Source organism: Phyllobates terribilis, unplaced genomic scaffold (assembly GCF_046119375.1).
Source record: "Phyllobates terribilis strain yellow unplaced genomic scaffold, ASM4611937v1 Scaffold_7__3_contigs__length_470593459, whole genome shotgun sequence".
Taxonomy (NCBI): domain Eukaryota; kingdom Metazoa; phylum Chordata; class Amphibia; order Anura; family Dendrobatidae; genus Phyllobates; species Phyllobates terribilis.
The window spans coordinates 137261953-137278423 of NW_027362767.1; the positions used below are offsets into that span (position 1 = coordinate 137261953).

Sequence of the window (16471 nt, forward strand, 5' to 3'; positions counted from 1 at the left end):
GAGCCCCCCAGTATAGAGAGCAGAACAGGGGTCAGATAACCAGTATCTATGCTCTGCCTCTAGTTCATCCCACGAAGGGGTCACATGACACACTTCTCTGCAGTTCTGGCTCCTCGGGGGTGGAGCTTCTTTCTAGCCTTCTGATTGGTTATTATATCTATAGTATGTGGCATTTCTATGGAGAGTGAGCAGACTGTGCAATAACGGAGGAGGAGGCGCCATGTTCCTATACAGGTGACGGAAGCAATAAGTGCGCCCAGCGCGGGAGGCGAGGACGGACACTACAGTATTATAATGTATAAAGGACGATTTTATAGCTGTACTTTTCTTACTACCTAACAAGGTCTCCACGACTGGTACCGGACCAATAGACTGGGTTTTATATCACTATCCGCTCTTTGTATGGCCGTATACACAAATAAAAAACTATTTACAAGAACACGGTGCGTTTACTGATGTGGAAAGTCCTGTACTGAGAGTGGAGCGCCGCCTACATCACAATTCTGGTACTGCTGACAACCAGCCTGTATACTATATGCTGTGCTAGTTGTCAGCCCCGCCCCCTGGTGATGACATCACTAATTTATTACATCAGGACTGGTAATAAGAAGATCTCCATTTTCTTTGGGGTTAGGACAGGACTATGACCCGCCTTTTGTCACCGCCTCATCTATTATATTAGGTTATTGGACGATGCTCGCTCATATATATCAATAAAGTAAGGGATCGCTTCACTGTCAAATATACGGGTGCACTGAAGTAATATATTACTAGCAAAAATCAAAGAAACTTCGGCACTCCAATGTAGATGCACAAAAAATTATATTTTATTTTATAGGTAGAAACCCCACAGAAAGTAGATCGGCCACCGTTTCGACCTAAAAGGTCTTTATCAGGGCCTTTTCTGGTAGATGGGGGAATGTATGAGACAGGTGAAGCGATGACATGCCGCCGCTTCACCTGTCTCATACATTCCCCCATCTACCAGAAAAGGCCCTGATAAAGACCTTTTAGGTCGAAATGGTGGCCGATCTACTTTCTGTGGGGTTTCTACCTATAAAATAAAATATAATTTTTTGTGCATCTACATTGGAGTGCCGAAGTTTCTTTGATTTTCGCTCATATATATCAGTTATCAGCATCTGACCTTCTCAACATGGCGGCGTAGTCCTACCGTGACGTCACTTCCGCTCCCTACAGCCGTTTTCCTGCTGCGTCATCACTGTGCGCTGTTTCTGTTCCTGTCGCCCGTGGTTCCTGTCTCAGTGGCTCTCGGAGCTCTCACGCTGCAGACATGGCCGATGTGCTGGATCTACACGAGGCTGGAGGCGAGGACTTCGCCATGGACGAGGACGGTGACGGTGTGTATGAGGCCGGGCACAGTAATGTGGCGTCCGTGTAGCATAGCTGCCCCCTTAAAGTGGTAGTGTCCTCAATGTCTGGTTGTACCCTGCAGGTAGTATTAACCATGGAATACCCGTCCAGGTAAGGCACCGGCAGCATGAGACCCTTAGGCTGCGTGCCGACTATGCGTTTTTAAAGCGTTTTTGCCACGGAATTTCCGCAGCGAAAACGCTTAAAAAACGCTTGGTAATCCGTGCCCCATAGTCCCCAATGATAATCCGCATGTGCTGTGCACATGCTGCGGATTATCATTGCGGAAAAATCCACAGCATGTACATTAATTTTGCCGACACGCAGCGTAATCGCCTCCATTGACTTGCATTGAAACGCATAATATCCGTGTCAGTACATTTGCACACACGGATATGAAGCGATTCAATGTGCGGATGGCACCCGCGTCTGGAGATGATGAGACTCTCATCCAGACCTGGGTACCAAAGAAAACTGTAAAAAAAAGAATTTAAAATAAAAAATAAAGATTATACTCACCTTCCGATGGCCCCCGGCCTCCTCATCAATGCGTGCGATGTGTTGGGCGGCTCACTGTGGTGTGAGGACCTGACATGACGTCATTGAGTCTTGTGACCTGTTACATGACTGCTGACGTCGGCAGTCGCATTACCCTGTCACATGACTCAGTGACATCATCGCACGTCCTTCACACCTCCACAAGGCACCGGGGAGACCATGGGCCATCGGAAGGTAAGTATAATCTTTGTTTTTTATTTTTTACCATTCTTATTCATTCTTTTTTTTAACTATTAACTTGGTCACACTATATAAATCCATGCTGGTTGCGTGGATTTATATAGTGTGACCAAGTTGTTGAGCACTTTTATAAGTTATGCTAAAATTGCTTGCAAAAGCGCTTGACAACCCGCATGCGGAAATGCATGCAAAGACGCTTGACAAACGCTTCTACCTGGCGGGAAAAACGCATGTAAAAACCTCATTCGTTTTTCCAGCCAAGGAGAAGCGTAAAAAATATGCAGCATTTCTGCATCGTGGGCACATAGCCTTAAACGGCAGGTCTAGGGTCTCTGTATACGGGAGCCCCTTATACGAGAATGTGCTGGGGTCTCGGCCCGGCCACTGTGTGACACTGATCTCTCGTCTCTTTCTCTACTACAGAAAGTATCCACAAATTAAAGGAGAAGGCGAAGAAAAGGAAAGGAAGAGGATTTGGGGCTGGTGAGTGCGTGCAGGGTGTGTTCTCTGTTATCAGCCAGTAAAGATGGAGGCAGATGGGATATGTAGGATGGCGGCCCTATAAGGCAGCGTCGTACACGGCCTTTCCCGTTATATATAGGATGGCGGCCCTATAAGGCAGTGTCGTACACGTTCTTTCCCCTTATATGTAGGATGGCGGCCCTATAAGGCAGTGTCGTACGCATCCCTACCCCCCTCCCTTATATGTAGGATGGCGGCCCTATAAGGCAGCGTGGTACATGTCCTCCCCCTGTTATGTAGGATGGCAGCCCTATAAGGCAGCGTTGTACTCGCCCCCCCCCCCCCCTTGATATGTAGGATGGTGGCCTTATAAGGCAGCGTCGTACACATTCTTTCCCCTTATATGTAGGATGGCGGCCCTATAAGGCAGTGTCGTACGCATCCCTACCCCCCTCCCTTATATGTAGGATGGCGACCCTATAAGGCAGCGTGGTACATGTCCTCCCCCTGTTATGTAGGATGGCGGCCCTATAAAGCAGCGTTGTACTCACCCCCCCCCCCCCTTGATATGTAGGATGGTGGCCTTATAAGGCAGCGTCGTACACATCCTCCCCCTGATATGCAGGATGGCGGCCCTATAAGGCAGTGTGGCACACATCCTCCATCTGATATGTAGGATGGCGGCCTTATAAGGCAGCGTCGTCCACATCCTCCCCCTGATATGTAGGATGGCAGCCCTATAAGGCAGCGTCGTACACCCCTCCCGCCCTCCCCTTATATGTAGGATGGTGGCCCTATAAGGCAGTGTCGTACACATCCTCCCCGATATGCAGGGTGGCGGCCCTATAAGGCAGTGTGGTACACATCCTCCATCTGATATGTAGGATGGCGGCCCTATAAGGCAGCGTCGTACACATCCTCCCCTTGATATGTAGGATGGCGGCCCTATAAGACCGCGTCGTATACGTCCTCCGCCTGATATGTAGGATGGCAGCCCTATAAGGCATCGTCGTACACATCCTCCGCCTGATATGTAGGATGGCGGCCCTATAAGGCAGCGTCGTACACGTCCTTCCCCTGATATGTAGGATGGCGGCCCTATAAGGCAGCGTCGTACACGTCCTTCCCCTGATATGTAGGATGGCAGCCCTATAAGGCAGTGTCATACATGTCATCATCCCCTGATATGTAGGATGGCGGCCCTATAAGGCAGTGTCGTACACGTCCTCCGCCTGATATGTAGGATGGCGGCCCTATAAGGCTGCGTCGTACACGTCCTCCGCCTGATATGTAGGATGGCGGCCCTATAAGGCTGCGTCGTACACGTCCTTCACCTGATATGTAGGATGGCGGCCCTATAAGGCAGTGTCGTACACGTCCTCCGCCTGATATGTAGGATGGCGTCCCTATAAGGCAGTGTCGTACACGTCGCCCTTCCGCTGATATGTAGGATGGTGGCCCTATAAGGCAGCGCCGTACACGTCCCCCGCATGATATGTTGGATGGTGGCCCTATAAGGCAGCGTCGTACACGTCCTCTGCCTGATATGTAGGATGGCGGCCCTATAAGGCAGCGTCGTACACGTCCTCCCCCTGATATGTAGGATGGTGGCCCTATAAGGCAGCGTCGTACACGTCCTCCCCCTGATATGTAGGATGGCGGCCCTATAAGACAGCGTCGTACACGTCCTCCCCGATATGTAGGATGGCGGCCCTATAAGGCAGCGTCGTACACGTCCTCCCCCTGATATGTAGGATGGTGGCCCTATAAGGCAGCGTCGTACACGTCCTCCCCCTGATATGTTGGATGGCGGCCCTATAAGGCAGCGTCGTACACGTCCTCCCCCTGATATGTTGGATGGCGGCCCTATAAGGCAGCGTCGTACACGTCCCCGCACTAACAGTGCGGTCTTCTCTCTGCACAGAGGAGGGCTCGCGGGCCCGAATTCGAGAAGACTATGACAGCGTGGAGCAGGACGGGGATGAGCCGGGTCCTCAGAGATGTAAGTATTGGCGCCTGTCATTTCTCGCCTAACAACCCCCACCCTGTACACCCCATTAGGGCGCTCGGTCCTGTTAATTACCTGCTGGTCTGTAATCCCGTTGTTGTCTCTCAGCCGTCGAGGGCTGGATCCTATTTATCACCGGGGTCCATGAAGAAGCCACAGAGGAGGATATCCACGATAAATTTGGCGAATTTGGGGAGATCAAGAACGTCCATCTGAATCTGGACCGGAGGACGGGCTTCTTGAAGGTAAGGGAGGAGCAAGCATGGCTGCCTGGCCCCATCGCCCGAGCCTGGCCCCCCATCTCATGTGATCTCTCACCGCAGGGTTATGCTTTGGTGGAGTATGAAACTTACAAAGAAGCCCTGGCGGCCATGGAGGGGTTAAATGGTCAGGACATGATGGGGCAGCCGATCAACGTGGACTGGTGTTTTGTCCGGGGACCTCCGAAGGGAAAGAGAAGGTAAGAAGCCCATCCCCCAACTGTGACATCTGCCACTGCGCGTATTTGGGATGGTGGGGGGGTTCTATGTAGTCCTTGATTTATAGGATCAGCAGTAGGGTTCTGCATGTTACAGGGATGATGGGGGTGGCGGGAGGATGGGTATGATAGGATGTGGCTGGATGGATGGGGGCGACGGCAGGTGGCTGGCAGGGTGGAGGGGGGCGACGGCAGATTATGCGACGAGAACGAGCATCGTTGGGGGTAACTCCCATAACACTGCTAATACTGTGGTGACACTTCATTGTCTGCGTCCCTCCCGAGCCGCCCGCGCTCCCCCCTTCCCAGCCGCCTGCTCTCCGCCCCTACTAACATTACTTATCTAAAACCAATTCGCAATTCCTGTATCCTCCGCTCACCCCCCAAGCTGGTGGTCAGTGCTTTGCTGGAGATGTTGTGGGTACAGCGGCTGTGGTGTTGGGCTCACCTCATGTGCTGGATGTCTGTCTTTCAGGAGTGGTCGCAGGAGGAGCCGGAGCCCTGACAGGAGGAGGCGCTGAATCCCGCGCCGCTCGCCTCGCACAATTTCCTTTCTCTCGTTTGTCCGTTCTGTTTTAGTTTTTACTAGTTGAGGCGACTTTATTCTACGCCTCATCCATGGGGATTGCAGCAGACCAGACGACGGGGGCGTAGTACAGGTCACAATGTCATGGGAGGGTAGGAGCTGGGCCCATGGGGGTCTCTGGAGGGTTGGGTGGGGTGTAAAACTTTTATTTTGCCACTTTTTATTTGTGGTGGGGGGGGGGGGGTAAATTTTGTATGATGTCTGAGGCTGCGTGTTCTTAATAAAGTTTCCTCGTGAGCACATCACAGGCGTCTCCATAACTTTATTCCCACTTTGTAAGACCTCTGCTTGCTGTCAGTGAATGGAGCGCTCTTGGTTACATCCAAGCTCTGAAAACCACATGAATTTTGGCACGATCTTTGACATCATATAAACATTAAGAACATGGAAGAGGCCAGTAGCCATTTTCTGAGCTGCATTGCATGCTACACGTTCAGACCAGTGGAAAAGCCAAACTTCACTTGCCAGAAATGCAGCTTGTGTCCCTGTTGGAGGAAAAGTTGCAAAGTCTAGAAGAGAGGTTAACTACCTTGAAAATTATTAAGGAAGGTGAGGAATTGTTAGAGCAGAAGTATCCCTTCAGAATACAGAAGAAGATATTTGTAATGCCCCTGAAGAAACAGAGGAATGGATGCATGTGACCCGGAGGATCGGAGGCAGACAGCACCCAGACTACTCAGGGATTAGTACAGGGCTTTCACGCAGGTGAACGATGATCAAATACATTAAGATAAGACTTTGAGTGCTTACAAGGTTGTCCTTTGTGGGCAGAGTCCTCTTGAATGGAGAAAGAAGAAGAAATGGAGAGTGTTGGTCATGGGGGATTCCCTGGTGAGAGGAACAGGCCGCTATCTGCAGACCAGACATAACCTCAAGAGAAATGTGCTGTCTTCCAGGGGAAGAAAAACAAAGATGTGTCTGACAGGATATCAGGACTCTTTAGACCTACAGATGACTACCCATTCCTGCTAATACATGTGGGGACAAATGACACCGCAAGAAAGGACCTGGAAACCATCTGCAGTGACTTTAAAGACTTAGGCAAAATAGTGAAAGAACTGTGAGCGCAGGTGGTCTTCTCATCCATCCTCCCAGCGGATGGCCATGGAACAAGGAGGTGGAACAAGTTTCTACAGGTAAAGAACTGGCTACGTCCATGGTGCCGTCAGCAAGGATTTGGACTTGTGGATCACGGAGTGAATTACCTGTACGATGGACTACTTGCTACAGATGGGCTTCTCCAAGACTGGAAAACACATATTTTGAAGTCCCCTTGCTACACTCATCAGGAGATGAGAACATTGTGGGAAGGGAAGCAAAAGGCTAGGGAAAGCCATACAGCGAACACATACTATTGAGAGCTCTGCTATTAGGAGTGGAAAGGAAGAACAAAGACAGAAAAGTCAGAATAATAAAAATATTGGAGAAAGAGAAAACGATCACAAGCTAAGATTTCTATACAAATGCACAGAGCATGGGCAACAAACAAGGAGAACTGGAGCTACTAACGCAGGAATGGAAATATGATGTCATTGGAATCACTTAATAGGCAGAAAAAGAACGTGTATTTATGCAGTGATCACCAAAATAATAAGCGAAGGGAGATATATGAATAATAATGAATACCCTGAATATAAAGTACATCAATTAATTTTATTTTTATTGAGATATAATCAGACACAAGTTAAGGACATACCAACAAATTTAAAACACCATTAAAAAAGTGGAATGAACCACTATATAAGGAGCCAGCTACTAAAGAAACCTTCCCATGATATTAAAGAATGCAGTGCAAAAAGTGCACATAATCCAGTCAAACCGCACAGGCTGTATAGAATATCTGTAGTGGTCAATAGTTGCACAAGCCCTATATTGCACACATCTAAGGCAATCCCCATATGCCTGGGTGCCACTGAGGTCCCAGCTTCACCTTCCAGAGCACATGCTGTTTTGATTTAAGTATATTTATTTAGGGTCATGTTGTGGGTCTAGATTGTCATATTGTGCGGGGAGCCACTTTTTCTGCCTTTATAGTCATGGTGACTTATTAACTGTTTGCAGATATTCATTTTTTGGTATATTGTTGGCTTACTGAATAATTATTGTTTATATCCTGATTACTCCAACTATATATATATGTGTATTATACCATTGGCCTGGCACCCAGGCATATGGGGATTGAGTTAAAATCTTTACTCATTTTTGATCATGCAAACACAGTGTGCTATGTATCATTCCTTGTCTTGGATATGTGCAATATAGGGCTTGTGCAATTATTGACCATTACAGATATTCTATACAGCCTGTGTATATTGTTGGCTTATTGAATAATTATTGTCTATACCCTGATTATTCCAACTATATATGTGTATTATGCCATTGGCCTGGCACCCAGGCATATAGGGATTGAGCTAAAATCTTTACTCATTTTTTTGATCATGCAAACACATTGTGCTATGTACCATTCCTTGCCTTAGATGTGTGCAATATAGGGCTTGTGCAACTATTGACCACTACAGATATTCTATACAGCCTGTGCGGTTTGACTGGATTATGTGCACTTTTTGCACTGCATTCTTTAATATCATGGGAAGGTTTCTTTAGTAGCTGGCTCCTTATATAGTGGTTCATTCCACTTTTTTAATGGTGTTTTAAATTTGTTGGTATGTCCTTTTACTTGTGTCTGATTCTATCTCAATAAAAATAAAATTAATCGATGTACTTTATATTCAGGGTATTCATTATTATTCATATATCTCCCTTCGCTTATTATTTTGGTGATCACTGCATAAATACACGTTCTTTTTCTGCCTTTTAAGTTTATGTTACTTTTTGCGTGTGGCAGGTGGATCCCAATCACCAGATGGTGCCCTCCTTAAATTGTTGTTGTCATTGGAATCACTGAAACTTGGTGGGATGATACACATGATTGGAATAAAAGGCTAAAAGGATACAACTTATCTGCTAGAAACAGACTTGATAAACGAGGAGGAGGTGTCGCATTGTATGTTAGAAAAGCGTATATCTGCACAGAGATTGAAGCTTCAGAGACTGGGAGTTCTGTGGAAACTGGGTAAGAATACAAGGAGAGAACAACGGAAAGGACACCATTGTAGGCATTTACTACAGGCCACCTGGGCAAGCTGAAGAGATGGATGAAAAATTTATGTATCAAATGACCAAGTTCTCCAAAAAATAGATGTAGTGGTCATGGGAGATTTCAACTATCCAGACATTTGTTGGGAATCTCAGGCTAAAGTAACAAGTCCAGCAAATTCTTATCCTCTCTTGCTGACAACTTAACTTAATCTTCAAAAAGGTAGGGGAGAAAACAAGGGGATCTGCTACCATGGATCTAATCCTCATAAACAGGGAGGAAATGGTTGAGGAGGTAAGGGTGGCTGGGACCCTAGGAGGCAGCGATTGTGCCATCATAGAATTTTGGATAACTAAAGGAGGAAGACCTGTGAAGAGTCAGACTTTAAGGTTGGACTTGAGAAAAGCAGATTTTTAAGGGACTCAGAAAAGAGGATATGAGGGATCCAGTGGCTGGATGTCTTTTAAGGACAGAAATGTCCAGGAAGGATGGGAAATTTTGAAAAATTAGATTCTCAAAGCACACTAAGTCATGTCAGACTAACTTAATTTGCTTCTTTGACATAACCACTGACTGGGTGGATCAGGGAAATGCAGAAGAAATAGTATATTTTGACTTCAGTAAAGCATTTGACAAAGTATCTCCTACCATCCTTATTGAAAAAATGACTAACTATGGAATGGACCAGGCAACTGTTAGGTGGATTCATAACTGGCTTAGTGATTGGACTCAGAGTGGTCATAAATGGTTGCATACCACTTGAAAGAATGTCTCAAGTGGGGTACCACAAGGCTCTGTCCTGGGACCTGTGTTTTATTTAACATCTTTATCAATGATTTAGATGAAGGGATTGAGGGTAAACTGATTACATTTGCTGATGACACAAAGCTAGGAGGGATAGCTAATACTAGAGAACAGAGAGAGAGGATTCAAAAAGATCTAAACAAACGAACTGTGGGCAGCAACTAACAGAATGGTTTATAACAGGGAGAAATGCAAAGTCCTACATCTGGGCAATAAAAATGAAAAAAGCATATACAGAATGGGAGGAATAGAGCTAAGCAACAGTACATGTGAAAAAGACTTAGGTATACTAATAGATCATAGACTGAACATGAGTCAACAGTGTGATGCAGCAGCAAAAAAGGCAAATACAATTCTGGGATGTATTAACAGAAGCATACAGTCTAGATCACGCGAAGTCATTATCGGTCTTTACTCCTCTTTGGTCAGACCTCATCTGGAATACTGCGTCCAGTTTTGGGCACCACATTTTAAAAATACATAAAAAAAACTGGAGCAAGTTCAGAGAAGAGCGACTAGAATGGTGACCGGTCTGCAAACCATGTCCTATGAGGAACGGTTGCAGGATTTGGGAATGTTTAGCTTGCAAAAAAGAAGACTGAGAGGAGACTTTATAGCTGTCTACAAATATCTCAAGGGCAGTCATACTGTAGAGGGTTCAGCTTTATTCTCATTTGCATGAAGATAGACTTGCAGCAATGGGATGAAACTGAAAGGGAGAAGATACAGATTAGATATTAGAAAAAACTTTTTGACAGTGAGGGTGATCAATGAGTGGAACAGGCTGCCACGAGAGGTGGTGAGTTCTCCTTCAATAGAAGTCTTCATACAGAGGCTGGACAGACATCTGTCTGAGATGGTTTGGTGACTCCTGCAGGTTGGATACGATGACCCTGGACGTCCCCACCAACTATAACGTTCTATGTTTAAACCACAGGACGTTGGAGAGTTGTACGGCTGCTGCACAGACAATGGCCTGGACTGATACATTTTAACAAACCCCCAGCAGAATGAGTGTACAGAACAGGTTGTGGATCTGTGATGCAGTTTGGGTTAGTCCCAGCAGGTGGCACCTGCACTGTTGCCAGTGTGATACATCGGGTATACCCGGAGACTCCCAGCAGAGGGCGCCCTGTCACCGCACTAACATATTACTGCCTGATGTAGTATCACCAGTTTTTGATCAGTAGGGGGGTCTCTAGGGATCCTCACACCCCATACATACCACTGGAGCCTACCACACCACTGTCAGGGCATGCTGAGACTTGTAGTTGGCTAACTCCAGCTGGGAGAGATAAGTGAGTCAGAGGCTGTGATTCCTGGAATACAGGGCACATGCAGCAAGTGAGCGGGGGAGGGCAGCGTGACAAGTCAAGGCCGTGGTGTGGTGTGCCGGAGCCTGGCCCAGTCCATAGTGCAGAGCGGAAAGGCGTCCTCACTGGGGGGAGATCATGTGCACATGTACCGCATATATACATAAATATACCTCATACTGTATATACATTTCTATATACATTATTTTTTAGAACCACAAGTCTCAGAAACAGTGGACAGACCTCTACAAAAAATTGCAGATGGGTTTCACTGAAACAACCACTTCAAACGCATAGAATAGAAAAAAGGGAAATGAAGTCTTAACGGTCGGTACGAAAATGGAACAACTTTATTGATACAAAAAATACACATTTAAAAGTCTGCAAGTGCAAGGGATGTGTGTACAAAAGAATGGCAATACCGAAAAGCAGCAGGGACACATAGAGGTAGAGAATAGATCAATCAATCCTGCATTTATGAGAATGCACGGGACTCGATAGGGATAGATGGAGAGGAGCGGTAGTATATCACAAGAGATGAATATATAAACAATATTGTAAAGCTTAGAGCTGTATCTCCTGCATGACATAGTGCAATCATATAGGCAGTAATGCTCGTCTCCTAGAGCCCACAGCTCAATGATATAGCTGTGCTTTATCATAATCGATCCCCCTAAGTACCCCATGGAAAGCTGAACGTGTTCCCTGCGAAACGTGCGTCGGGAGGGAGAGGCACTAGTCCTTACCACCTGGTGGGGCACATTTTTATACTTTGAGGTAATGATTTTGTTGATATACATGGATGTTCATGGGGTACTTAGGGGGATCGATTATGATAAAGCACAGCTATATCATTGAGCTGTGGGCTCTAGGAGACGAGCATTACTGCCTATATGATTGCACTATGTCATGCAGGAGATACAGCTCTAAGCTTTACAATATTGTTTATATATTCATCTCTTGTGATATACTACCGCTCCTCTCCATCTATCCCTATCGAGTCCCGTGCATTCTCATAAATGCAGGATTGATTGATCTATTCTCTACCTCTATGTGTCCCTGCTGCTTTTCGGTATTGCCATTCTTTTGTACACACATCCCTTGCACTTGCAGACTTTTAAATGTGTATTTTTTGTATCAATAAAGTTGTTATAATTTTGTACCAACCGTTAAGACTTCATTTCCCTTTTTTCTATTCTATTACTATATACATGCATACGCCGCACGTCTCCTGTACGTACGTATACCGCGCGGTTATACATACGGCGCATGTTTCCTGTACGTACGTATACTGCACAGTTATACATGCGCCTCACATCTCCTGTACGTACATACAGTACAGACCAAAAGTTTGGACACACCTCATTTAAACATTTTTCTGTATTTTCATGACTATGAAAATTGTACATTCACACTGAAGGCATCAAAACTATGAATTAACACATGTGGAATTATATACTTAACAAAAAAGTGTGAAACAGCTGAAAATATGTCTTATATTCTAGGTTCTTCAAAGTAGCCACCTTTTGCTTTGATGACTGCTTTGCACACTCTTGGCATTCTCTTGATGAGCTTCAAGAGGTAGTCACCGGAAATGGTCTTCCAACAATCTTGAAGGAGTTCCCAGAGATGCTTAGCACTTGTTGGCCCTTTTGCCTTCACTCTGCGGTCCAGCTCACCCCAAACCATCTCAATTGGGTTCAGGTCTGGTGACTGTGGAGGCCAGGTCATCTGGCGTAACACCCCATCACTCTCCTTCTTGGTCAAATAGCCCTTACACAGCCTGGAGGTATGTTTGGGGTCATTGTCCTGTTGAAAAATAAATGATGGTCCAACTAAATGCAAACCGGATAGAATAGCTGTTAGAACCTTGCTCTTAGGTTTTTTTTCCTTTGCTGGTCACATGACCTTGTTGGCCTATTTAATCCTGCTCCGCCCTTCTGGCTTTGCTGGACTTCATTGTATAACTACTTTCTAGCTAGCCTGTGCTCTGTATCTAACTCTGTTAGTTTGCTTGGTCTACTGACCTCTATGTTCTATATATTTTGTTTGTTCGTCTGTCTGCTACTATTTCTGTTAGGAGGTGTCCCATATTCCTCCCAGTCCTTAGTACTTGTAGGGATTCCTTCCCCACATCTATAGGTCTCCGTACAGACTAGCTTAGGACTTTAGCAGGTCTGATCGCAGGATCAGGTTCCCTGTTACATCGTAGGGATTCAGCTGAGTTCTATCATAGGGACAGATCTCCTCTCTTTCCTTAGCTCTGGTAGCAGAACATAACAGTAAGTCCAGCCAGCAAATTCTCTAAGGAAAGATTTTTCTGTTCCATCATGGTGTCGGTTCAGGATTTGGTTCATCGCCTGCAGGGACTCTCTCTGGAGGTGGCCGAGCTCCGTCAGCACGTGAGTAACTGTCCTGGAGCACATTTCTTGGAGCCTAAGGTATGTTTGCCGGATTTATTTTTTGGTGAACACCGAGAATTTTTTTCATTTAAAAATGCTTGCTTATTGTATTTTCGTTTGAGACCTAAGTCCTCTGGGGATGAATCCCAGCGCGTAGGGTTCATAATGTCACTTTTGCGCAAAGAGCCTCAGGAGTGGGCCTTTTCTTTGCAACCTAGTGATACATGCTTCAGATCAGTGGATAGTTTTTTTTCTGCTTTGGGACTATTATATGATGATCCTGACCGTGTCGCATCAGCTGAGACTTAGTTGAGACGTTTAAAACAGGGATCAGGTAATGTGGAAAAATATTGTACTCATTTCCGTCGTTGGTCTACTCAAACAGGGTGGAACGATTCTGCTCTGAAAAGTCTATTTCTTGCTGGGCTCAGTGAAAGGGTTAAAGACCTGCTAATTGCTTATCCTACACCTGAAGATTTGCAACAGGCTATGCAATTAGCTATACGGGTGGATAGAAGACTGCGTGCAAGGGTTAATGAGAGCAAATCCTCTGCTATGTCAGTTTCTGGTTATGAGAATGTGTGTACTAACAGTGGTGAACCGAGGGAGATTGGATCGGTGGCACCTCGCTCTCAAGAAAAAGACCGTCGATTTTCTGAAGGCTTGTGTTTCTATTGCGGAAAATCTGGTCATTTGATTAAAGGCTGTGAGCTTCGTATGAAGAAAGAAAAAAAAATGGTCAGTCACGCCCGTATTGCCTGTTTAAATTCCAAGGGTGTATTTTTAGCTGCTTCCACGATTGCTCAGGAAAAATTAATGGAATTTCTGGTGTTTGTCGATTGTGGGTCTACTCTGAATGTTATTGATGGGGGATTCGTGGAAAGACTCAATTTAAAACCTGAACCTTTATCATCCCCCATTGCTGTGGTTTCTGTGGATGGTTCCCCTTTGAAGAATATTACTCTCAAGGTCTGTGAATTTCCTCTCACTATTAATGGTGTTCACCATGAGAAATTGGATTTGGTAGTTTTGAATAACTTGCCTTCTCCAGTAATATTGGGATTGCCCTGGTTAAAATTTCACAATCCTGTACTGGATTGGTCTACCAGTGAAATTAAATCCTGGAGCCATAAATGTTATGACAAGTGTTGTAACGGGCGTATTGCAGCTTTGGATAGGGGAGAATTGCCTGTTCCTATTCAGGATTTTTGGAGAGTTTTTTCTGAGAAGGAATCGCAGGTTTTGCCTCCCCATAGAGACTATGATTGTTCTATTGAATTTGTCCCTGGAGCGACTCTTCCTAAAAGTCGTTTATTTAACCTTACTATTCCTGAGAGGAAGGCTTTGGAGGAATACATACAGACAAGTTTGGCCGCCGGTCACATTAGGCCCTCTAAGTCTCCTGTGGCGGTTGGATTTTTTTTTGTAAAAAAAAAAAGGACGGCGGTTTACGTCCTTGTCTGGATTTTCGTGAGATTGACAAAATTACTGTACGCAATCCTTACCCACTGCCATTGATTCCTGATCTGTTTAACCAGTTAATGGGGGCCAAGTGGTTCTCTAAAATTGACCTTAAGGGGGCATACAATCTGTTGCGCATGAAGGAGGGTGACGAATGGAAGACTGCTTTTAACACTCCTGTGGGTCATTTTGAGAATCTGGTTATGCCTTTTGGTCTTACTAATGCTCCTGCATTTTTTCAGAATCTGATTAATGACATCCTTAGACCTTTGATCGGCAAAAATGTGGTTGTGTATTTGGATGACATTTTGATTTATTCGCCGGATCTGGAGTCTCATTGGCGGAGCGTGCGTGAGGTATTACAGTTATTAATGGACAATTCGCTTTTTGCTAAGCTGGAGAAATGTGAGTTCGCTGTACAAAGAATTAGTTTTTTGGGCTACATTATCTCCAGCGAGGGTTTTGAGATGGATCCGGTTAAGGTTCAGGCTGTGCAGGAATGGCCTAGGCCTATTGGTTTGAAATCGATACAGAGGTTTTTGGGTTTCGCCAATTACTACAGAAAATTCATAAAAAAAATTTCTAGTATTGTCAAACCTCTGACCGATCTCACCAGGAAAGGTGCTGATGCGGTTCAGTGGTCTTCTGAGGCCATTGAAGCTTTTGTGTATCTCAAGGAGAGGTTCACCTCTGCTCCCATCCTTATGCAGCCTGATGTTACTAGGCCGTTTTTGGTTGAGGTTGATGCTTCCTCTGTGGGGGTTGGCGCAGTATTGTCTCAGGATAACGGGGATGGATTACATCCCTGTGCCTTTTTTTCAAAAAAATTTTCGGAGACTGAATTGAATTACGATATTGGTAATCGGGAATTATTGGCTATTAAACTCGCATTTGAACACTGGCGCCACTTCTTGGAAGGTGCGGAATTTCCCGTTGTTATGCACACGCCCGGGCTAAGCGGCGTGTGCGTGTGATTGGTAGTGATTCCACTGGACCGTGCCGGAGAGTGAATGCCTGGAGGGGCGTGACTAAGTATTCACCCGATCCGACCAGGGTCGCACGACGGCATACGACGCCAGTGCACCAAGGAGGAACCGAGCAGAGGGACCAGGTGCTACTCCAGGACAGACCCCGGACACGGCTGTTGACCCACACAGGGAAATACAGGAACAGGCTGGTAGGCTGGCACACAGACTGGAGGGTATAGGCAGGCACGACTGGTATGCAGGCAGGCGGGTATGCAGGCAGGGGGGTAAAGGCAAGCACAGCTAGAGTGCAGACAGGGAGGCACTAGCAGGTAGGAACACAGGCGGGATAGGACCCAGTACACACTGGGACTCAGGAACAGGCAGGTTAGGCTGGCACAGACTGGTGGATATAAGCAAACACGGCAGGTATGCAGATGGGTGGATACAGGCGAGTATGCAGGCAGGGAGGTACTGGCCGAAAGGACGGGCTGGAGCACAGAAAGGTTAAGACCCAGTACAGACTGGGTCACAGAACCGCAGATGCGGTAGACAACCACAGCAGAGAGGGAACGCCCGAAGCGGTGGGCAAGAACAGAGCAGGACGGGGCTGCAGGAGCAGCGAGCACAAGCAGGGCAGGACAGGACTGCCGGAGCAGCGAGCACAAGCAGGGCAGGACAGGACTGCCGGAGCAGCGGGCAGAAGCAGGGCAGGACAGGACTGCCGGAGCAGCGGGCAGAAGCAGGGCAGGACAGGACTGCCGGAGCAGCGGGCAGAAGCAG

The 16471-nt window shown here is 46.3% G+C and overlaps 1 protein-coding gene across 1 annotated transcript; it reads left to right on the plus strand.

Annotated features, from left to right (window-relative positions):
* Positions 1-1202: 1202 nt before the first annotated feature.
* On the plus strand, positions 1203-5762 carry RBM8A (RNA binding motif protein 8A). Its single transcript, XM_073637609.1, has 6 exons — positions 1203-1361; positions 2536-2595; positions 4499-4576; positions 4691-4827; positions 4906-5042; positions 5536-5762. The coding sequence occupies exons 1-6, from the start codon at positions 1295-1297 to the stop codon at positions 5579-5581; spliced, it is 525 nt and encodes a 174-aa protein (XP_073493710.1). The 5' UTR covers positions 1203-1294; the 3' UTR covers positions 5582-5762.
* The last annotated feature ends 10709 nt before the right edge of the window (positions 5763-16471 follow it).

Coding starts and splice junctions, on each gene's coding strand:
- RBM8A (XM_073637609.1), top strand. CDS start 1,295: ATGGCCGATGTGCTGGATCTACACGAGGCTGGAGGCGAGGACTTCGCC. Junction 4,577..4,690: donor TGAGCCGGGTCCTCAGAGAT/GTAAGTATTGGC, acceptor GTTGTCTCTCAG/CCGTCGAGGGCTGGATCCTA. Junction 4,828..4,905: donor GGAGGACGGGCTTCTTGAAG/GTAAGGGAGGAG, acceptor CTCTCACCGCAG/GGTTATGCTTTGGTGGAGTA.